The sequence below is a fragment of the Pituophis catenifer genome, unplaced genomic scaffold (genome assembly GCF_029215685.1).
Source record: "Pituophis catenifer annectens isolate HBS135680 unplaced genomic scaffold, rPitCat1.0.hap2 SCAF_3, whole genome shotgun sequence".
Taxonomy (NCBI): Eukaryota; Metazoa; Chordata; class Lepidosauria; order Squamata; family Colubridae; genus Pituophis; species Pituophis catenifer.
In genome coordinates, this window is record NW_027256883.1 from 52,441,527 (window position 1) to 52,466,246 (window position 24,720).

Sequence of the window (24,720 nt, forward strand, 5' to 3'; positions counted from 1 at the left end):
CTGTAAATTTAATGAGTTTCCCTTCTATCCCTTGTCTAAATTGTTTGTGAAGATGCTGAAGAATACTGGGCCTAAGACAGAACCTTAGGATTTAACCCATTGCATACTTCCCTCCATGTAGTTGTAGTTCCATTATAGACTACATGTTGAGTGCAGTTGGTCGGCCATTTATGAATCCATCTGGGTTGATGCTATCTAATCACATTTTTCCATCTTACCAAGCAGGGGTGGGTTCTAAAATATTTTACTAACGGTTCTGTGGGCGTGGCTTATTTTGTGGGCATGGCTTGATGGTCATGTGACAATTATTTAGGATTTAGCAGAGGTACTGGTGTACCAGACTTTTAACTGCTTGCAGAGCTGTACCGATCTACCCATTTATTTTTGCAGGCACTGGTCTACCCATTTATTTTTACAGGCACTGATCTACTCATGTATTTTTGCAGACACTGGTCTACCCATGTATTTTTGCAGGCACCGGTCTACCCATTTATTTTTGCAGGCACCGGTCTACTCATTTGTTTTCTTTTAACACTGATCAGCTGTAGGGCAGCTCTTTGAAGCCCTACAAGTTTAAACAGTTTTTTTCCCTCTAGTCATCAGCTGGGACTCAGGAGGCAACAATAGATTGGGGGTGGGGCCAAATAAAAGGTAAGAATAACACAGGGGTGGGGACGTGGGGGGGTAGGGGGCGCAGAACTGGTTCAGTGACATCATATCGTCACCGCTACCGGCTCGGTGGAACCGAGGAGGAACCCACCACTGTTACCAAGTATAAATTACGATCTACTTTGTCAAATGCCTTACTGAAATCCAAGTGTATTATGTTCACAGCATGTTGCAGGTCCACTAATTTAATCAACTTATCAAAGTCCATTGGCATCCTTCAGTCTCAAGAGACTATGGTATCGTGCTCTGGAAAGAGGTCCTAAAACAGCATCTAGTATGACTAAAGGCCAATTCAAGAGTGGCAATCCCTTCCACATTGAGGGGAGATACATTCTGTCCCCTGTCCAGCCTCCAGATTTCACTGGTTCTGGGACTGCCTCTTTGCCTCAGCCTGCCGAACAAGTGTCTCTTCAAATTGGGGAAGGCCATGCTGCATCTTTAGCCTCCAAGCTGAACAATTGGAGGTCAAGGTTTCCTAATTGTTAATGTCCATTCCCAGGGCCTTTAGGTCCTTCTTGCAGATATCCTTATATCGCAGCTGTGGTCTCCCTCTGAGGCACTTTCCCTGCACTAATTCTCCATACAGGAGATCTTTTGGAATCTGACCACCAGCCGTTCTCACAACATGCCCCATCTAGCATAAACGTCACTGTTTCAATAGTGTATACATGCTAGAAATTCCAGCACATTCCAAGACTGCGCTATTTGGAACGTTGTCCTGCCAGGTGATGCCAAGAATTCGTCGGAAACAGCACATATGAAAGGTGTTCAACTTTCTCTCCTGCCATGCGTAGAGGGTCCAAGACTCACTGCAGTACAAGAGTGTGCTCAGGACACAGGCTCTATAGACCTGGATCTTTGTATGTTCTGTCAGCTTCTTATTAATCTATACTCTCTTTGTAAGTCTGGAAAATGTGGTGGCCACTTTACCAATACGTCAGCTCAGTATCTAAAGAGAGAGTGTCAGAGATAGTTGAGCTGAGGTACACAAAGTCATGGACGACCTCCAGTTCTTGTGCAGAGATTGTAATGCAGGGAGGTGAATCCACGTCCTGACCCATGACTACAGTGCCCCTCATTTCCTCATGAAAGGACCTGACGATGTTGAGGAGCTGAGGTGGACATCCAATCTTGGGAGAATTTTATAAAGGCCATCCCTGCTAACCAAGTCAAAAGCCTTCGTAAGATCTACGAAAAGTGGCTGTCTTTGTTCCCTGTATTTCTCCTGCAACTGTCTAAGGGAAAATACCATGTCAGTAATGGACCTGTAGGCTTGAAATCCACACTGTGATTATGGATAGACTCTCTCTGCAAGCACCTGGAGCCTCTTCAGTATGACATGGTCAAGCAGCTTTTCTACAACACTAAGAAGAGAGATGCCACGGTAGTTTTACAGTCACCTGTCACCTTTGTTCTTGTACAGTGTGACAATATTTGCATCCTTCATGTCCTGTGGTACTCCACCTTCCCTGCAACAAAGACAGAAGATTTCATGCAGTTCAGTGGAGATGTTCTCTTTGCAGCACTTCAGAACTTCGGCAGGAATGTTATGTTTCCCAGGTGCCTTGCCAGAGACAAGGGAGTCCAGGGCCGCATTTAGTTCTTCTAAAGTTGGTTCACTGTCAAGTTCCTCCAAGACTAGGCAGGCACTCAATGTTATTTAATGCTTCTTCAGTTACCACATTTTCTCTGGAATATAACTTAGAGTAGTGCTGCACCCAACATGACATCTGCAGTGCTCGGTCCTGGATAACCTCACCTGTAGCAGATTTCAGAGGGGCAGATTTCTTCTGTGTAGTTTAGTTTAGTTTAGTTTAGTTTAGTTTAGTTTAGTTTAGTTTAGTTTAGTTTGGATTTATATACCGCCCTACTTCTGAAGGACTCAGGGCGGTGAACAGCCAAAGAGAAAACACATATAATATAAAATTAAAAAAAACAATTTAAAACACATTAAATAAGTTTGGCCCATACTGTTTAAAACCCCCTTTTTTTAAAACCAATTAAAATTAACAATTAAAAGGAAGTTAGGCCAGGCAGCCTGTTGGAATAAAAAGGTCTTGAGGGCACGGTGGAAAGTGCATAGATCCGGGATCCTACATATCTCCGGGGGGAGCTCGTTCCAAATGGCAGGTGCCCCCACAGAGAAGGCTCTCCCCCTGGGGGCCACCAGTCGACACTGTTTGACCGATGGCACCCTGAGGAGCCCCTCTCTGTGGGAGCGTACTGGCCGATGAGAAGCTACTGGTGGCAGAAGGCGGTCTCGTAAGTACCCAGGTCCTAAACCATGGAGTGCTCTAAAGGTGGTAACCAGGACCTTGAAGCGCACCCGGAAGACCACCGGGAGCCAGTGCAGCTCGTGCAGGAGAGATGTTACATGGGAACGCCACGTCACTCCCATAACCACCCACGCGGCTGCATTCTAGACCAGTTGGAGCCTCGGGTGCTCCTCAAAGGGAGCCCCATGTAGAGAGTATTACAGAAGTCCAGGCGGGACTAAGGCTTGCTTGATACCATCATACATTACAATTACCATTATTGGGTGTTTTAAATTTGTCTCGGCCAAATTGTTTAATTCGGTTTTATTCTGTTTTTAAATTTTGTATTTATGTGTTTTATTCTGTGGCTGTTCACCGCCCTGAGTCCTTCGGGAGTAGGGCGGTATACAAATCCAATAAATGAAATGAAATGAAATACATCCCCTTGATCTTGCCTATGTCAGCTGCTATCTGGATCTGAGAGCAAAGCTGCAGCCAATAATCGTTAACACATCTCCTGGCGGTCTGTTGGACTTTGCTACGAGCAGCTCGCAGAACCTGTAGGTTGCGCTCATTGGAACAGACTTATCAAAGAATGCAGTAAGAATGCATGATCTCTTTTTGACAAACACATGTTGGGTTCTGGTTATAATGTTGCTTGCCTCTAGGTGTTCACAGACTCATTATTTTTTTCAGGATCTTTCCAGGTATTGATGTTAGAGTGATTGGTCTATAAAAAACAAGTTAAGAGTTCAGTTTTCTCCCTATGGCTCATCACCTTTTTGACATCTCCTATTAATAGACCAATTCTTTCCTTAACCTTTTTTTTTTACACGTTAAAAGCAGCTCTTTTTATTATTTATGACATTTGTTGCAATCCCTCACTCATTCTGAGCCTTAGTTTTCCTGACTTCATCTTTGCAGATTTGGACCATATGTGGTATTTTTCCTTAGTTATGTGCTTTCTATGCTTGTCCTTTTTGTCTTTCAATTTGTGAGTGAGTACTTTATGGAGTCATGCTGGGATTTCTTCCCCTCCCCCCCAGTGGTATTGATTATAGCACTGATTGATTATAATTATTGATTATAAAAATGTGCCTTTTATAATCTCATTTTCAGAATTTCCCAAAATGATGGAAGTTGATTGCTGGAGGACTCTGTGATAGCATATGAAAGCAAGTTGGGTGACGTTGGGCCATCACTGTCTCTCGCTCACCCAACTTCACCTCACAGAGTTGTTGTTCTGGAAGGTGTGGAAAAAGGTGTGTTCGATATGTTCACCACCTTGATTTACTTGCAAAATAATAAAAGCGGGATACAAATAAAAAAGCCAACTCACCTAAAATGAAAAGTAGTAAAATGATAGCCCACCCAGTATATGCTGAATGCTGACCAGCCATCAAAGTGTTGATTGTCCTTCACATGCAATGGAACCTACGGATTTCCCTTTGTGATGTTAGCAATGACACAGTCTAATAGCAATGGGTGTTACACTAGCAATAGGGCTAGTGTAACACCCATTACAAAAATGTGGTGTGATCACGTTCTGAGTAGCACACCACACCATTGCCTACTCCAGCTATCATTTTCACATCAATGGCAAATGCCTTAAGGACGACCAAAGATGACAGGATGCAATTAATGTGGACATGAAAATTATACAGTTGGACACCATCCAGTTGCTGCATGAAATGGTGTTTGTTGATATGAAAAGCAGACTCTGCACCTGTGGGAAAAAGTTATGATGAAGAAGATAAATATAATACACATGAATCAGCAAAGGCAGTTTCAAGAGGTAAAATGGGAGGGAAGAGACAGGGATGTTGAAGCACGAAGTGCTCTTTTTCTAACAGTTCAGTGGGATTTTTAGCAACTCTATAGAGCAGGGTTTTTCAATCTCAGCAACTTTAAGATGAATGGACTTCAGTTCCCAGAATTCTGGGAATTGCAGTCCACCCATCTCAAAATTGCTGGGACTGAGAAACACTGCTGAAGAAATTTCTGAAGACTTTCTTTCCCATTATTTTTGAGACGAAAACTGCAGAAAAATGCCTCTCTTTATATACACTGAATGATGGCACTTCTTTATGTCACCGCACGGCTTCATAAGACTCTGGTATTGTGATTACAAAAAATATGAACTTGAAGAAAGCACTTTGCATGTGCTATTGACTCTTTAGTTTTTAATTAGTTTCAAGCCCTATTATATCATTTATACTTATGGAAATTGTTCTGACTACTCACTCCAGCCTCTTAATCTAGCCCTCAATTCAGCCCATTTTAAACTAGACTTTTAATTCCCAACTTATTTTGCAATTTGCAACATTATTTATGACTGATGATGTATAGTCCACTTTTCATAAAATTCAAATAATTTAAACAAATCAGTGACACTTAAGAGCTGTTATCAGCATCTTGCAAAGTATTTTTTTTCCATTGTGCAAATATTTTCAACTGAGCACACATTTCATCTCTTATCCACTCATGTGTAAATATGCTTCTTGCTTATCAGGGCTATACATACCATTTAAATAAGTTCCCTTTTTTTTTTCAGTGGAATGATTACTTGCTGTAGGAAATATTTATGTTTCCTCAGGGGACATGTGCTATTGGTACAAAAGGTAATTGAGTGGAAAATAATTATGTGAAAGATGTTTAACTTTCATGCCTCCCTTTTATCCTTCTAAAGTGAAGCTCATGCAAACAATCAATAGTACCATGGAAGAATCCAAACCATCTTTACTTCATAGTTATATAAAGATACATACGTAAGAGTAGAAGGCAACTAAAAATGGATGGCTTGTACTAACTGCCAAAAATATCCATTCATTCTGATTTTACTTACCAGAGAATTAAATAATAATCTTTTGAGCAACACAATGAATGGAATCAACAATTAATCATAAAATGAATGCCTGCATACCCTGGAGAGTATGATTTCTTTAAATAATATAGTATAATTAATTCCCAAGTTATGAAGCTGTATGTTATGAAGGTATATTCAAGTTCAAACAAACTGTATAAGAAACAAGGATCAATGAATTTTTATTTATTTAAAAAATTAATATATCCACTTACCTTAAATACATACCGGTAATTAAGTGGCGAACTGTGCATAAAAACAATATACTACCCTTCCAACCGATTAAAACAATGTAATTCTTTTAAAAATCCTTTAGGTACTATATGCAGTCCTTCAAAAACAGATACACATATTTTGGATTCCCCTAACATTATGGTCCTAACTCTTGCACAAAATGCTAGATTTGAACAGGCTTCCACAAAGCCAATAAGGTTGGGAAATCTGAATCTAAGATGGGAGGTTATTACACAACACAAAACGACAACTGAGAAGGCCTACTTCCTCAATTCACCAGTATTTAAAAGAAGGGATCTGCAGCAAAAGACAAAAAACAAAAACAAAAAAACCCCCCCACACTTCCAATTCCTGAAGGACCTGTGGGTAAATGAAGCCAAATTTTGAATCAGTTTGAAAAATATTGCTGACGAAGTAAATTTAACATATCTGGCATGACATCAGTTATAAGATATAAAAGAAGTTTCCCTTTTATTTCCAAAAATAATAGAATATAGTGAATGGAAATGGGAAGAAAATAATGTGTTGTGCACATATGGTAGTAGGAAAAAAATAACCAGATTGCACTAGAGTAACACTCCATGGAGTGAATTAAAATTACTGATACTTTATTAGCATATATTGTTAATTGCATGTTCAATTACCTCAATTGCCAAATGAACAATTACATGGAGAAGGCTAATAACCATTGCTAGCTATGATTCTAATCACTGCAATCGTTCTACTCTTGGAAGAAAGCTGGGCCACAAGCCTCTAAAAAGGTACTATTCTATTGATTCATTGTTTTTCTGTATGGAAAAAGTCATCATTTTTTGAGAATTAGCTATCTCCTTCTTCAATGTCTATGATTATGAATCAGAATTTTAGATCAGTCTTGATCTAAAATAGGACATTAGCTAATCCAACGTAGTAGTTGGTTGTCAATTTAACAGCATTATGTTTATTATCTGTGCTGCAATATAAAGCTCATCTCCCTGCCAATGGATTCATATCTTTATAGGAAGATAAACATTATGCTGGGACAATGCTGAAGCTTTGTAAAATCTATGCACAAAATATAGAAGTACAGATTTATTTATATTTATAGGGAAAACCATTACTTTCTTATAAAGAAAACTCTGAAATTGAAGATTTAAAGTGATATATGTAGAATACATTATAATATATAAAATGGACTAGTGTGGCTATTTTAGAATAAACCTTTCCTTGAACTCAATACTGCTAGTACTTGCTTAACAATGGTAATTAGAACTGGAATTTCCATGACTTAGTGATGTGGCCTTGAAGTACAACATTACATGACATTGCTTAGTCCATTGTCATTGTTAAGCAAGATCACAGGTCATTAAGTGAGGACCTTCATAGAACTTCCTGGCGGCTTCTCACAAAAAAGTCAACAGGGAAGCCAACAGAAGTCATAAGTTTAGAGTAGCTTGCAAACAGGTCAGTGGGAGGATAAGGTAAAAAGCTGTAAGTAACAATTATTTTCACTGCTAATCACTTTGTGTGTTTTCTCCTTGTCTACCCATTATTTGGTAAAATAAGACTGGGGCCTATGAAAACTTTCCTTACACAGCAATACAAAACTGGCAATTTCTAAGATGCTACAAAAGTGTTAACTTACATGTGTGTAAGACTTTGGATGGTTACGTACATGTGATTCTTTCAGAGAATAAAAGGAAGCAGATGGCAACAGCAAAGAACTGAAATCTAGGACAGGGGGTATTTTGTAACCTTTTATTTCAAGGCAGTTTTAAGTCTGACTGAAATAAGTTCAATATTTCAGTTTATCATTATATCTTAAGATCACAATGATCTTATTGGAAGGGAAGGGAAGGGAAGGGAAGGGAAGGGAAGGGAAGGGAAGAGAAGAGAAGAGAAGAGAAGAGAAGAGAAGAGAAGAGAAGAGAAGAGAAGAGAAGAGAAGAGAAGAGAAGAGAAGAGAAGAGTTGAGTTGGAAGGGAACTTGGAGGTCTTCAGGTTCAACCCCCTGCTTTGGCAGGAAACTCTACACCATTTCAGACAAATGCTTGTCCAATCTCTTCTTAAAACTTCCACTGTTGGAGCATTCACAACTTCTGGAAGCACGTTATTCCACTAGTTAATTGTTCTGTCAGGAAATTTCTCCTTAGTTCTAGATTGCTTCTCTCCTTAATTAGTTTCCACCTATTGCTTCTTGTCCTACCCTCAGGTGCTTTGGAGAATAGATTGACCCCCTCTTCTTTGTGGCAACCCCTATCAGAACACTGCTATCATGTCACCCTGAGTCCTTCTTTTCATTAAACTAGACATACCCAATTCCAGCAACCGTTCTTTATATTTTTTAGCCTTGAGTCCCCTAATCATCTTTGTTGCTCTTTTCTGCACTCTTTCTACAGTCTCAACATCGTGGTGACCAAAACTGGATGCAGTATTCCAAATGTGGCCTTACCAAGGCATTATAAAGTGGTATTAACACTTCATGTGGTAAATTATCAACATCATTATACAAGATTTGTAGTAGTAATTTTAACATGTCACAAAAGAAACTTAAAACAATCAAGCAAATAGTGAGTCATTTATGGTCTTGTGGAAAACAGGAATATTTTAATTTGAAGGAATACTGAACATATCTGGAAAAGGTGGAAGTAAACTGTGTTGTAATAAATTTTGAGCATAGCAAATGCAAAACATTAAGATTTGTAATTTGTCTTCAGATAACTGAAGCAGAATCAAGAATAGTCGTAAATTAAATCTGGATGGAATGGTCAAGCCAGTGGAAATTCAGTCTAAATTTAGGAAGAACTGGAAACAAAAAAGGGCACTAATCCCTCCTGTTTGTATTGCAAGTGAATGGATCTTTCATTTTCAAGTGTTGCTCCTTTTTTGATTATCACCACACTTTCCAGAGTACTGCGTAAAAAAAGCTTTTTAAGGGATTGAGAAATAGGATGGTCAGGTCATACTCTATTATGTCCACCCGAAAAGAGACAACCCACTGTCTCTTTTTTTAGCACTATAGCACTTTGTAGCACTAATATTATTACAAAGTTAAAAAGTTTGGAGACATTAGGAAGACAAATAAATGCAGGGCAAAAGTACTTCTAAAACACAGAAACAGCCAGCCTTGGGGTAAACAGAATCTTATCAGTAATAACAGCACAAGCAAAGGCAGGATCAGAGGGAAGCAAAAATAGCAAGCCTACCATATAAAGGTGGCATTAGTGAAAACATAAATTCCTGTCAGAATAATAGACTAAAAATATATGGGCTTTGTTGATTTTTTTCATAACTTTGAGGAGAAAAGTATGTCTCAAGGTAAAGATACGTTTACACTGGCATAAATAGCATTGCACCATAAAAAAAACTTTAGCGAGTAGCAAATATCATTTTATTAGTTCTGATTGTTTGCTATGCTGGGAAAGAATTCTCAACAATGTTGCTCTTTTGACATTTTTGCATTGGAAATGAAATAAATACCAAATCTGCTATCCATGTTCAGTCTTAGAACTCATTTCATTCTTGGAATTGGAGTGGGAACAAAGTGCTTCTCTTTGTGATACATTCTTTGAATTGGACTACTTTATTTAACTTCTGATTCCCTTGGCAGTATTCAATAATATCCTGCTTGCTCATGTCCTGTTTATGCTACAGCCACTGTGTGGGTCCTTTCCTGTGCCTATGATGTGGGTGGCCTTGGCCACTGTACCATAAATAAAATGGTTAAGTACTATAGCTTAAAGGTATAGTCACATAGTCTGTCATAAAATACAGTGAAAATGACCAGTGAGCAGGTTGACTTTTGCTGCCTCAAAAATACAGTATAACGCACTTGACAGAAAACATGCAAAGAACATCATTAACCAATCAATGCCCACTTTCTTTTCTACTGCTCCATTAATAGTAGAAGTCAAACAGTGAAAACACAATGAACATCATTCTATCCACTGAGCAGTCATGGTAATAGATTAAAAATTTCTTATTTTTGACCGTTGAATAGTCTCAAAATTGTTATGCAAAATAAATAAATAAATAAAAAATAGAAAGGGGTTTGGCTGTAAAAAATAAGATCAAAACAAACAAAATATGAGCAAAACTTCAAAAGCTTCTTGGTTACTTTGCCACCATTCCTGTGTTGAATTTAAAGGCCTTTGAAACTTGTAAAGATGTAATAGTAACATTTCAACTATTTTACAACCACGTATAGATGTGATCATGATGATATATGGTTGCATGATATGGTTGCTGAATTTGGGGAGCAGAGAATTTATATAAAGTTTACCGAAAGAAGGAAAAGTTGTTAGCTGTCTATAATCCAGGGGGCAGGATGCAGGCTGAGAAAAAAGTTCTTGTCCATGACAAAACTGATCTCTTGAAAGATTGCACCAGCTTTGCTATGGTTTGTAATAAACCAGAGAAGAGACAAAAGTCAAGTCAACAGTCCCCTGAATATTAATATTGCAAGATTGATCAAGTCCAGATTCAATCTCAAAGTGGTGAAACTACTTCCATTGAAAGGCTTGTCATTTATTTGTCAAAATGTACTTGCAGCTTCAGAGGTCTATGCTGATAGAAGAATGCATATTCTTGTTGGATCAGGCCAAGGCCATTTTCATCCAGTTTTTAGTTTCTCAGTGGCCAAAGCAATTTCTCAATTGCTGAGAAAGAAGATGCAAAGACAAACTCCTTTTCATTGTTGCTTCCCTGAAGCGGATATTTGGAGGCACTTTCTACGCAACATGAAGATTAACACTGAATTTTAAAGGCTAGTAGAATTCAACAGCTCCATCTTTCATAAATTTATACAATTTGTCCAAGAAATGAACATGGTCAAAAAGGAGTTTCAGAAAAGATTATTCAATCCTGGAAAGAGAACAGGAGGAAGAAACTCAAATAAACTTCACCTTCATTTTGCTTGGTATAAAATGGAGCAGAGACTACCATTAACAGTCTTTTAAGATTCTGTTATTCTACACTGTAACAATGAACAACATTCCCTTAATCCCTATTGTGCTTGTTTTTTTGTTTCACCTACTTCGAAGAGTTGACAAATAGTACTCCAGCTTTATTTTCAATCCCCTTTCTAATGATACCTAGCATGGAATTTGCTCTTTTCACAGCTGCCACACACTGAGTCAACATCTTCATCTTCCCTTTGACCCAAAGACCTTTTTTTCTGATTAGTTGCAGACAACTAAAAATGTGTGGTGTGGTGTGTGTGTGTGTGTGTGTGAAGGAACTTTAAACCCATATATGCATCACTTTGTAATTATTTAAAGTTATTCATACTGTATGTGCTGTTTGGTTCAACATTCATCAAATTTGAAGAGAGATTCCTAGCGCTCTTAGCAGTTTTAGTTTTCACCAAAACCAAAGTTGTCATAAAATAGTAAAAAAATGCTTTATGCAACTCCAATGAATAAAGGTTAAATTTCCTTTTTCAACAAGCTTAATTATTGTTCTCCAAGGAGATCTCCTTTTTTTTTGCTAGGCTTCTTGTATGACAAGGTTAATGCATATAACACCTCTGCTGCCTGAGTTGCATTGGGTGCTGATTTGCTTCCAGGTCCAATTCAAGGTGTTAGTTATGACTTTTAAAACCCTACATGGCATGGGGTCTGATAACTTGCAAAACCAGCGTTGCCCCATTATATCAGCTGGCTAGTGCCTTAAAGCCCATACCCCACCCTTTTAATCTTGAACTTGAATTATTTTATTCCTATTTTTAATTGCTTTTAATATAATATTTTATACAGCTTTTATGTTTATAGAATAGAATAGAATTTTTTATTGGCCAAGTGTGATTGGACACACAAGGAATTTGTCTTGGTGCATATGCTCTCAGTGTACATAAAAGAAAAGATACGTTCATCAAGAATCATAAAGTACAACACTTAATGATAGTCATAGGGTACAAATGAGCAATCAGGAAACAATATCAATATAAATCGTAAGGATACAAGCAACAAAGTTACAGTCGTAAGTGGAAGAAGATGGGAACGATGAGAACGATGAGAAGAGTAATAGTAGTGCAGATTTAGTAAATAGTTTGACAGTGTTGAGGGAATTATTTGTTTAGAAGAGTGATGGTGTTCAGGAAAAAATGTTCTTGTGTCTAGTTGTTCTTGTGTGCAGTGCTCTATAGCGTCATTTTGAGGGTAGGAGTTGAAACAGTTTATGTCCAGGATGTGAGGGGTCTGTAAATATTTTCACAGCCCTCTGTCAAAATCTATATGCATCTATATATTTATATCTATTAATCAAGCATCCAGAGTTACTGAAGGAGATGAGCATTTTTTAAATATAATATATAAAAATGTGAATAACTGAGTAAATGGAAGTCTTAAGGTGGTAAAAGGACAGTATGTGAATGGTCTACTAATGGTATGATGTCAGGTAATATTTGTCAGTAAGAGAGGCAAGGAAAGCAGAGTTCAGATATGAAAAAAGGTGTGTCAAAATGACATTTTGGAAGAGTTCAGAGACATTTTTATGTTAAAATACATATCTTTAGGTATACAGACACATATAGTATAATTTGTTTTTGACTGTGGCTTGACCACATCAGTGGAATATACAGTATATCATTGGATTTACTGTATTACATAAATTACAAATGTAAAACAGTAGTTGTGTCATTTGATTTTATTTCCCAATGGAGAAACATCTCTTAAATCCTGGCCAAAATATCAATCACAACATATCAATTTACATAATTAATTCTCTTTTCTGAAATGCTTTTACTTTAAAAAAAAAAGTTAACCTTGTCGTGTTTTCAGTATCTGAAAAGTTTTACTAGATTGTGTAAGTTTGTTGATCCAAAAGCATTTCAGTGCTTAGTGAGTTAAAACATATTTTAGAATGATCACAATTACTTGGATGATTGGTATATATATGGATTTAACATAAGCTCTTAAATAGCCTAAAAACAATTCCTATGCTACTAGCCAGACTTGTCATTGCGCCATTATATTTTCTTGCCTGTTGCTATTTTACATTTCCTCTATGCTGCGTGCCTCAGAGCAGCACAGGGCCAGAACACAATGGGGAGGTATATTCAGGCTCAGCTGTCAAACATGGAAGGTGGGGGAGGGAAAGAAGGAAAGGGAACGATTTTATGAATTGCACAGCAAGTGAGAGTGGATTTATTATCACACATGAAACTTGGGTATTGCTTTTAGGCTTTTTCATTTTTATTTATGATCAAACTGCCTCATTATTTTTCTGATGGCGAGGGGATGAGCCCTGAGACTGAGTTCTCTAGCTGCCATTGTTGACAGTGCAGCTGAGGCTCTGGTGTGATGCACTAAATGAGAAAGCTAATGAGACACTTTTGTGAGCTCTGGTTTTCACAAACACACCCTTTCTCCTCCAGCTGAAACAGCTTCCTGCCAGGAACACAAATCCTGATCGGGCTCCTCTGCAAACAAAGCAGCTGTGGGGAAGAGGAAATGCACTCAGTTTCCTCTAGGGCTCCTAAACAGAATGACAAAAAGGAAAGGCACTAGACTCAAATAAAGAAAGACGAATGGGCAGTAGAAAATGGTAATTCCTGCCCCCTCTGAATATATATATATCATTTATGTCTCTCTTCTTCTGTGAAGGTAACCCATGAGCAACTAGGTTCTGTGTTAAACGTAAAACATATCCTGAGATCACCCAAAATTGGGAAACGGGAAAAAGATCGCTTCAGATTTGAGAATACAGTACAGCGTAAGTGTTGAGCCACATGTTATATATAAGGTGGGGTTTGTTTGTTTTTTGGAAGGGTAATACTGTATACCATCAATTTTTCATTGAAGACAGTGCAACAGATTTTGATTATAGGGAGAGACATATAAAGTTAATGACCCAGCACTTGCTTGTAAGATTGTTTTGTTAGATTGATATTTCACCTTTCATTCAGGAACTCAATGAGACAGATGCAGCATTCTCTCATCCCATTTTTATGCATAATAACTTTGTAAAATTTGGGCTGAGCTTCTATGGTTAGGAGTGGACTTGAAGCCAGGTGTCTCTCATGTCAGTCCCAGCAACAACTTAACCAATACCCTTGCATTTCTGCATACGATCTAAGGATTGATCACCGGAGGAAAAGCAATGTTTTCATCTGATTCCTTATTTTTCTTTGAACAGCACAAAGGTGAGGATTGAGTTAAATCAACCATATTCTCCCTACAATGCCACTTAGATATACAGTAAACCAAAGGAGGTAGTCTTTCTCAACTTTTATATTCTGTGGAGCAAGAAGTGGGCATTGGTGCTCTACCTACTCACATATCCCTTACCACTGAGTAATCCAGGAGAGAAACTGATCCCTGAGGAAGAAAAAGAAGGCATTTGATTATCCTTTTGTGCACAGCTGTACTTTATTTGTACAATTTTACCACTTAGCCTGAGGAACAATCCCTCCAACCAGATTTTCAAAGCTGAGATAGGAATTTACAGGCCTAAAGCCACATGTCCCCTCAGTCTTATTTCAGAAGCCTCTGCAAGCAAGCAATTCAGAGCTCTGGTAAAAGCTATGTGTGTAATCCCTGGCAACCTGCTATGTAGGATGTAGAAAAAGAGAAAGCAGGGGTATGGAAAAGAGGAAAAAATGTAAATGTAATAGGACTGCCTATGTTTGGCTAACATGCAACCTACCTACTTACCTACCTACCTACCAAGTGTTTTGGTTTCATCCATGACTGGCATACTGCTACCACATGAGATTCCACCTCCCACAGTCTATAGGGAAAGATGAAATGGTTTCCATGACAAAACTTTCTGTCTGTAAAGTTCAGGCTTGCCTCCAGAAGTTGTGATTTCTCCAACACTGGAAGTTTTTAAGAAGAGATTGGACAGCCATTTGTCTGAAATGGTATATGGTTTCCGTTGGACTAGAAGACCTCCAATGTCCCTTCCAACTCTGTTATTCTATTCTAGTCTCAAGAGCACAAAGTGCAAATGCAGCCATTCATAACACTTGCTTCTTCGCAAGCAGCAGAGCACAGAAGAATTTGTATTTAGCCACTTTTTTTCCCTACAACTTTTCTCCAGTTACTACATAGCAAGATGGCTATGACAGAGCGGCTGAGATAGTACTAGTTATTATTTATCATTTGACAATGTCACCTTACAAATCATAGCTGTACATCACCTACTTTCCCTGGAAAATAAACGACATTTCTGCATTGTCTTCCTTCATTTGATGTCATCCAGAATTCCCAGCCATAAAGACTGAGCTATCTGGAAAGGATCAGGTTGAGAAAGAAGAAATATACAGATTCTTATAGATGGGGGAAGTTCGAAGTCTGGACTGGTGTTGATGCAGTTGATGTTTACTTAGTCCTGGAGAGAGAACAAGATTATTTTAAAGATTATATTAAACCTCTGTACAGCGCCAAGGGCTTCATTATATATCTTTAAAGATATATATCTTTGTCTCTGGTTTTAAACAAGAAAATGTGACTCTGGACTATAGGGACTCCAGTTTGGATTGAATTTATTTCATATAAATTTGGTTCTTATTTAGTGTTTTATATAAGTCTAGAGAATTTGCCTTTAAAAAAAAAAAACATTTTACTGGTGGGTGTTTCCACTGAAATTTAGAAATTTGCACTACATACCCAAATGGAGCCAGTTTGGTGTAGTGGTTAAGGTAGTAGGCTAAAAACTGGGAGTTTTAGTCCCACCACAGGCATGACGCCAGCTGGGTCACGTTCCCTCAGTCCTAGGAAGGAGGCAATGGCAAGCACTTCTGAAAGTGCAGGGACTAGTCCAGGCAGTTGCCAGGAGTCCAGACTTTCTCAAAGGAAAAAATAGAATTGCATACTGTAGTTTAATTTCCCATAGTTCATGTATATGGAAGTCTGTGATTGTTATGCTTTAAGTCAACCCTGCCTTCTGTTGATTAATGAAGTTCATGCAGTTTCCTGGGAACATTTTTGGACCTTCTCCTTGGAGCTGCCCAACACTTTTTCCAGTTATGTCCTGAACCATGTCCATACTCCTCACAAATCTTAAAGTACACCCCTTTTGCAATGTATATGCTTTCATGAATGAATTTAAATAAATGAGGTGTGTTTGATGCTTTCTGAGCTTGTTTTATTGCAGACGTTTCATTACCCAAACTAGTTAACATCATCAGTGCTTAAACAAATCTTAGAAAGTTGTTTTTATATCATAAAATTACATATAACATCAGAATTTCCTTATATTTCATTACTTACATTTCCTTTCCTTATATTTCATTACTTATTCCTGATTTATTAGAGAAGTTGAGAGTCTAGAAGAGGGGTGTCAAACTCAATTTCATTGAGCTGCATCAGGGTTCTGTTTGACCTCTGGGGGCCGGGGTGGGCATGGCCAGCTCAACTTCACTTGTGTTGGGGGTGCCTTTGGAGGCCCGAATGCTCTGCCAGCGAAAACTGGCTCCCAAGCTCCGTTTTTGGCTGTGACGGTCTCCTGCAACTCTCTGCCCATGAAATCGGAGCTCAGAAGGGCCACATGCAGCCCTCCCAAGCTCCGTTTTCGTTTGCAGAGGCATTGCAGGCCGGTCCTTCGCTGTTTCCAGGGTGGGCCCACGGGCCAGATCTAAGCACCGTGCAGGCCAAATTCGGCCTGTGGATCTTGAGTTTCACACTCCTGGTCTAGAAAGAGTACAGAGAAGAGCAACAAAGATGATTAGGGGGCTGGAGGATAAAACATATGACAAATGTTGGAGGAACTGGGTATGTCTAATTTAATGAAAAGAACACGATAGCAGTATTTCAATATCTAAGGGGCTGCCACAAAGAAGAAAGGGTCAACCTATTCTCCAAAGCATCCGAAAAAAGTAATGGATGGAAACTAATCAAGGAAAGAACCAACCTAGAACTAAGGAGACATTACCTGACAGAACAATTAATAAAACTTGCCTCTAGAAGTTGAATATTTCAACACTGGAGGTTTTTAAATAAAGTTGGACAATCACTTGTTTGAAATGGTTTGCATTTCCTGCTTGAGCAGGGAGTTGGGACTAGAAGACCTCCAAGGTGCCTTCTAACTCAGTCATTCTGTTAATCTGTAATCTGACATGTGGAGTTTAGACTAACATCCCATAATAAGCATGGGGTGTGCTTAATTAGCCATCTGGGTTTGTTTTTAATATGACAAGGGGGAACTTTTTAATTCTGGGCCTTTAAGGGGGAAATTTGACTATCTCCTAAGCAAAATGCAGCATTACCTTTCCTTGTTCCAGTTTGGATCTACTAGCAAAATTCTTCAGCACAATTGTAAATCCACAATCTGCCAGCTAAACTAACACTTCCTATAACTGAAGTATTTGTGGTCAGCCTCTTTAGCTTTTGGTATTTTAAGTGAAATATCTTTTGGTAAGGGACAAAGTAGGAGTTCGTTAACTGCAGATTCCAACAATGCCTTTTTCAAGCAAAAGCATAGACAAATTAAGATAGACTTGCTCTGAATCTAGCTAATTCATGGCACACTTGCAAAAAAAAAAAAAACCCACCCTTAATATTTTGCTTAATTAATTAATAGGCCAGACCCTCAAGAGAAAGCTGCTGCTTTAAACAAAAATATGGACCCACAAGATATATTCTGAGCTTGCACACGGAACGGTTTCCTCTTAAAGGCTACAAAAAGGCTGCAACTACCAGAGAGTTAACACAGCTGTTCCAAGTTCTGTATTGAGGTATTCCCACCATTTTCAGTCTCCTGGGGTCAAGACTGTAAAAGAGGCCGAATCGTTTTGTTTTGTTGATTGCATTTTCGAGCCTCTGAAAACACTGCAACAGTAAAAAGGTCAGCGGTGACGTGAGGTTGCACCAGACCCACAAAATGAAGTCTTGAAATAATTTCAGGTATTGTCTCTAAGGTAGCAAGACTAGGACTGATCTGTCCGGCCACGCTGCGGCATTACACAAACTTGCTATAGTTTATTCTAGGCACGGGACATCCTCTTTCCTGCTATTTCTATGGGCAGTTCCTATTTTATCGCCTTTTCTTTTCTTCCTCGCTCGCAGTTTTCTTGCTTGATTCCGCGCTTCTTACCGAAGCTCTTACTGAGGGGAGCGGCATTTGGCGAGCACGCCCGTCCCGTTACCGTAGCTCTTGTTTCCCTCCTTGCCTTTCCGCCGCCGAGAAAGAGCAATGTCTTTTTCCGAGTCGCCAGCCAGGCCGGCGGCTGCCGGGGGTTGCTTGCTTCTGTCGCTGCCACTCGCCCTCTAGCGGGAGAAGGCGGCGCTGTCGGCGGCTGGGCGTGACTTGGCAAGCTTGCTCTCCGCTGCCTGCTCGCCTGCCTGCCGGGAGGACCGCGAGTCAGTGCTGGGACTCGAGAGCGGCGAGAAGCGAGTTGGTTGCGAAGACGGCGCGGCGCGCTTAGCTGAGAGGCTGCCGGGCTGGAGCGGCGCAACAGGAAGCGCCGGCTGAGTGGAGTTGCCCGGCCGCCTGCGGGACTGCTGGGCGGCGCGAGGAGTAAACGGAGAGGGTCTTGCAGCCCCCTCTGCGAAAGGCGGGCGCCGTCCAAAAGGGGCCACGGAGGCGGCTGTGGCGCCTCTTCTAGCCTCTCCCCCGAGCTGGGAGGGCCGGAGAGAGCTCTTTCTACGAGGAAAGGAAATATGGGGAAAGTTGAAACTTGCCTCCTGACTTTGGCTGGACTTTTTCTGGCAACGAGAGCAGAGACGGTCACAGGTAAGACACACACAGCCTCCCCCCCCACCCCTCTTCCCGGGCGAGCAAAAAAGCCCGAAGCCTTGGCTCTTGGAGCAAGGTGTGTGGATGGGGAGCCCCTCGCGGGTGGGCTACCGTCGGGTATTGGAAAATGTGTTTTCACTCGTCGGGGTGTGACCTCTGGAGCGGCTGCCAACATGGAAAAAAATATAGCCGGGGGAGGAGGGGGGGAAAGGAGAGAGACGCCTGGAAGCGAGTAGGGAAGTTCCAGGCGCGGCGGGAGGGAAACCCGTTAAGTCTGGCTGCCTGGTGCAAAAGTGCAAAAGGAAGGGGGAGAGACTTGGATCGCGTCTGACACGTTTGAGCCAGCCTGGAAGAGGCGAAGAGCGAATCCTTCTCAGCCGGGAGATCGGGAGGCGAGCTTTAAGGGCGGTTTAAATCCAGAGCTTTAAAAACTTTCGGCTGGTGGCCAGCGGCTTTGAGGGCGGTGGCAGGGGAGGTTGACCAATTCCGAATTCCTTTTCTTTTCGGGACGCTCCGTCCGGGCAGGGCTGGCGAGGAGATGGATGTTTATTTACCACTGCACGCTCTCTGCTGGGTGGGCTTCTGGCGAGCCACCGGCAGTGGAGCGGAAAGCCTCCGTTGCTCGGAAAGCAATCGAGGCGCCCGCTGGACCTGGCCAAGCTTGCACAGACGCCGGATTGTGTGTTCAAACCCTTTGACAGCAATTGATAACATGGCTGGAGATGCAGAAAGGGATGCATCTCCGGAGTTGCATCGAAAGTGACAGTAACAGAGTTGGAAATGTGGCTCTTCCAGAAGTTGATAAGGACCGTTTGGGAAGGCAAATTTGGCTCCTCTAGAAGTTGATGTTTGTGACAACTTGTGGACAGCATAAGGGAGGGTGGCATGTGTCCTTTGTTTCTTTCCCGTCCCTTCTACCAGGATTTAGCATCTACGGATTGATGACAGCAATATTGGATCAAGGCATAACTTTTCTTGTAAATAAAATCAACCTGGCAGCTTTTTAGTTTGGCAACAACCTCTCTGCTCTGCCTTTCTTCTCTGTTCTGGATCTCCTCTGCCACTATGTATAGCAAAGCAACAAGGGTAAATGACATGTGTATATGTTTGTAGTGCACAACCTCCCAATTTTGGCCTGTTACTGGGTTGGGAAACAAGACATAGCTGGAAGGAATGAGTAACCTCAGACTGTTTTGCTTTCCACACAAAGCTTGAACTGTAAAAACCTATGGCAGAAATTGAAGACATCTGGGTTTCATGTTGTGTGTCCTTTGATCAGAAGCGGAAGTAGGACTGGGATTTTGCTTTGCCTCTATTGCAGCACTAACTTGGTCTTCTTATAACTAAATGTTGGGTTTTAAAAATTTACACTTATTTCTGTTGAAGTATTCTGGTTTAATCAAATATTTTAAATTCCTCAAAATTCCTCAAAATTCTTCTCTCCCTCTGTACTTAAGTCAGGAGGTTCATAGGTGCAAAAAGTGTTCCAGAGTTTGTCTCTGTAAGAAAAATAGAATTGAGGAAAAGCTCCCCCTGGTTCCCTCTGTGGTTTGAGTGATCTTATGCATAGCTGTGAATTATGTTCAGTGTTTCTATTACTGGAAGTCTTCAAATCCGTGCTTTAATTAGCTCTTGCGTTATTCAGATATAGCTGTACCTCACTGCCTAGCTATATAATTTTCTTGACTGTCTGTCAAAACTGTTGAGAAAAATGATTATTTCTGTTGGATGTTCAGAGCTATGTGTAAGTGCCAGCCAATAATACTACTGTCCTTACTTTAATAATAATATTGTTTTAGTACATGTCTTTAGTGTTTGATATGGTATAAACTGATTTTCATAGGAGGTGACAATACAGATATTTTTGCAAGTTCATGACTTCATATATTGGAAATGGACAGTTCTATGCTAAGTTGGTTGTTCCTACAACTATCTGGGTCAATCTTTCTACAAGATACCAGATATATCCCTATTGACTGTTTGTTCTAACTTACTGGAAAATGAAAGGGTAATACAACAATACTTTGAATAAATACATTCATTGTAGAATTAAATCTTTTGTGGTAATACTTGACTATCAAAAGAATTAAGTAGAATGTTGAATTTTAAGGAGAATTCCTACACAAGACATGTAGATAATTATATCCCTCTAAAAGTATCATGCATTTTGATATTCAAATAATAAAATTTCAAAACCAGAAAACGGATTTAAAAATGTTTAATTTTCTTTTTAATACTGTATATTGAATTTTAATTAAAATTCTCATTATTATATCCATTAGTCTATATAGTGTAACTTTTTAAGAGAAATTGTGATCAGGGAAAAAAGTGATATGGTAAAAGACTGCTTTAAAGTTTCTGTTTCTAAACTTTCAAGAAATTCTTGAAAAACAGATCAACAATAAAAGCATTGAGTTTTTTATGTGAAATTATTCATTGACAAATTTTGTATTCAAGCCCCTGATATTTAAGATAGTAATGAGAATTGATTGCAAGGTCGAAGATTTTGTAAAAGCTAATGCTTTCAAATTATTGAAACACATTTTTCATTTTCATCCGAAAAAGGAGTTTTGTTTCTTTGTTTAAGACTTTAGATGCCTATGGAATTTCAATATAATTAATTGGATAACCTGTCCAAATAAATTTGCATAACTTTATGCAAACTTATTTTACATTAATTATTGAAAAATGGCTATTGAATAATTTCTGAAAATATAATATTATTTTTAGCATGTAGTTTTGAGTCTGTTTGTCCGATAGGTTAGCTATGCCCCAAAGAAGTCATAATTTGGAGAACTGAAGAGAGTCTTGTGATGATCTCTCATAATCATGCAATATCAAGAAAGATGCGATTGAATTTAAAAATCAGATTATATGTATAAAATACTTTTTTTAAAAATCTACATACCAAGCAGTATTTAGAAACTTGGTGCTTCTTATTATAAAAAATGCTTGTACTAGAAGCAAAAAAGCCTATTATTTGACTGCACAATTACTTTAGAAGTGGCAAACAACTAATGCTTCAGTCCTGAAGCCATTTATTCAAAAGAGTTAGGATAGCATGTTCACATTCTAATTGTGCTGTCACAATTTGCTCTGTTTGCTGCCACAGCATCAGAACTGGATTTTTATTTTTGTTTAATGATGTATTCATAGGCTTTTACTAATAGGTTTGAAATAATGTGAAAGGTAAAAAAAAAGTAATGAGGAAACAGTTTAAGGCCTTAATTAATTACCTGTAATGGCTTTAATTTCTTACAAGGTATATTCATTTCTTTCTGTTATTTTGTTTTAAACTGAAAAGTAGAGTAAAAACGACTACATTATAAAGCAATATCTGTAAAGAAGTAATCGTGATTGAAAAAATAAATAAGCATTTCAAAGTCATACTAGTAGTGTTAATAACTTAAGTAAATACATTAAAATTAAGAGCAATATTGTAATACTGTTGAATAAATACTTGCAACAGCCAAGCTATAGTTATTTAAATATTGTATTGTTGTTATCCATGATTTGTTGTTAAATGGAATACATTGATGTGTATAAAAATTTTGATCCTGCATTCCTACATTTGAGTTATTCAGAAGTTTTATTAGATCAAAAATGACAGAATTATGACACATTGACAGATGTTACAAAAGCTCTATGGACACATCTGTATCATGGGAGATAACAAAAATAATGCCATCTGTACCAGCATCTTATGGAATAGCAGCTTTATTCCCAATGAAATATGTTTCTCTATGTTAGAAATTTTTATTAAATAGTGCTCCCATGTATTTGGGTTGAAGCATATAGACCCTTATTTAAATGTAACATTCAGACAACAGACCCTAGGCACTATAAGAGATATGGTCTAAGTGTATACTAATGTATACTACGCTCAGCTTAAATTGTATTGAGAAAATTATTGCCTGTATCTGCTATGCATCTGTACATGGAAATTTATTTCTCTATATTTGGTTAATAATTTAACTGTTCTATTGGATTGGTCAAGTGACCTCACAGGAAAGCATGTTGTAGACCAATGGTTGTCCCTTAACTATAGAGTACTATAGAGAACCTGGAATACCCTAGTACAAGTCCACTTATTCCATGTAAACTTACTGGATGACTTTGGACCAAAACCCAACCTATATCAGAGTATTCTTGTTATGGAACAACATGAATAGAGATCATCATAAAAACTGTCTTGAGGTCCTAGAGAAAAGTTGGATTACATGTGTTACAATTCAGAATAATATGATATTTCATCCATGGCATGAGATTTGCCATGGTCCACATAGGTGTGTAACATACTTCCATCAGTTTCTTTTGTTATTGTTTCTAAGTGGTGTGAGAAACTAAGATCCAAGTCCAAAGTCTTCTGTGGGCATTATGTTGCTGCAAAATCCTAAAAATGGCAAATACAGGTTTTCCTTTATTTTTATGCAGCCATAAGGAACTTCCTGTTTACACTTTGCCTTAGATGTAGAATTCCAGGGATATGAGTTTCAACCAACTTTTTGTTTTCATAATACTTTGTTTCTTGCCTATGACTGTTGTTAGGTGATGGTGCTAATGCGGAAACTATATCAGACTTGTCTTGTGTTACTTATTAAAAAACTAAGGTTTTCTGTTCAGTCACTGATTAAAATGACACTTATTATGATAATATAGAAGAGAGAAAATATACCCTACAGCCTGTTACAAGGATGTAATTACACTGAAGAATTCCTATAATGCATCTTTGGTCTCACAGTTTACCTATCAGATTGTGTGTAAGAAAAATTACAGCAAAATATTTATTCTTTTAAAGCATTATCTGTTGATGACATCTTTTAGAATGACAACTGAAAAGTCTGAGTTCACTACATAGTTATAGAACATTTGTATACTCAGCTTTTAGAATCATGTAATAATTGAGAATAGAGAGAATACAAAATATCCCGTGTATTCTTGGTCTGAGAAAATGTTCCAGCCACTTGCGATGTGTGCACAGATGACTTTCCCATTGGGAACTGAACTGAGATAAATTAACAAACTTGCCAAAATAACTGACCTTCAAGCAAATCAGATGCTGCAGTTCTTAAAAGAAACTGCTGCATTCTTGATCAGTATTCAGCATGTTTTGATTTGGCCATATCTCTGCATAGTCCATTATTAGTTGAATATTAAAAATTTATTTAATTAACCTATTCTATCATTCTTATAGTTATATTACTTCCATTTAAAAGGCTATATTAAAAAAAATATGCTCAAGAATGTTAATTAACTGCTTACAATTTCTACAAAGTTTAGTTGGACTTAAACAATGTTCAGCAACTTTGTACACTTCAAATGTATTGGAATGGCAATTTCTGGCATCACTGGAGTCATGCTCACTGGGAATTGTGGAAGATGCAGAGCCAACATATCTGGAGATTGTCACATTTGGAAAGCTGAACCAGAGTTTCTTAAAGGAAGGCTCCCTGTGCCAAAGTACTTTAGGTAGCTCAGGGGTTGAATGAAAACAGAAAACATAAAATAAGAACAGGTACAATCATCCTGGACAAATTTCAATAAACTTAAATAAGTTATTTGGACATTTATTTAAATTTAAATTATCAATGAACTTCTGGCACAGTCATAATTAAAACAACTTAAACATTACTACACTTCTGTATATAACTACTTTGCCCACAAATGACATAAAATAGAAACAATAAAGGGTACATTATACAACTTTTCAATGTGTACTATTTAATTCAATAGCAGTTTCTCAGTAGAGGTGTGTTTTAGTAAGTAATGCCAACGTATTATTCTGAATATTATCTGTAAATTTTGTGTTCTTCCCAATTTCCTTTTACATGTGTTTTTCTTATCTAAGTTTGTCTGTCAAAGGAATGAAATATTTCAGTGACAAGATTTTGTTTGCTGTGATCTACTGCTGATCACTAGGTGTAGCTGCATCTCCAAATCCATTTTCCTAAACCAGGATTCTAGGTTGGATTGACTGAATTTTTGTGTATTGTAAGCTTAAGAGATCAAAAGGTTTTAAATGAATAAGTAATTTTAAATGAT

General features: G+C 38.5%; 1 protein-coding gene across 3 annotated transcripts in view; it reads left to right on the forward strand.

Annotated features, from left to right (window-relative positions):
• Positions 1–18,601: 18,601 nt before the first annotated feature.
• Positions 18,602–24,720, forward strand: part of PTPRM (protein tyrosine phosphatase receptor type M) — a 480,156-nt gene continuing 474,037 nt past the window's right edge. For all 3 annotated transcript variants that reach the window (XM_070940620.1, XM_070940621.1, XM_070940622.1), the window contains exon 1: positions 18,602–18,675. In XM_070940620.1, coding sequence (XP_070796721.1) covers positions 18,603–18,675 — 73 coding nt within the window. In that variant the 5' untranslated portion in view covers position 18,602. The remainder of the gene's footprint in view (positions 18,676–24,720) is intronic.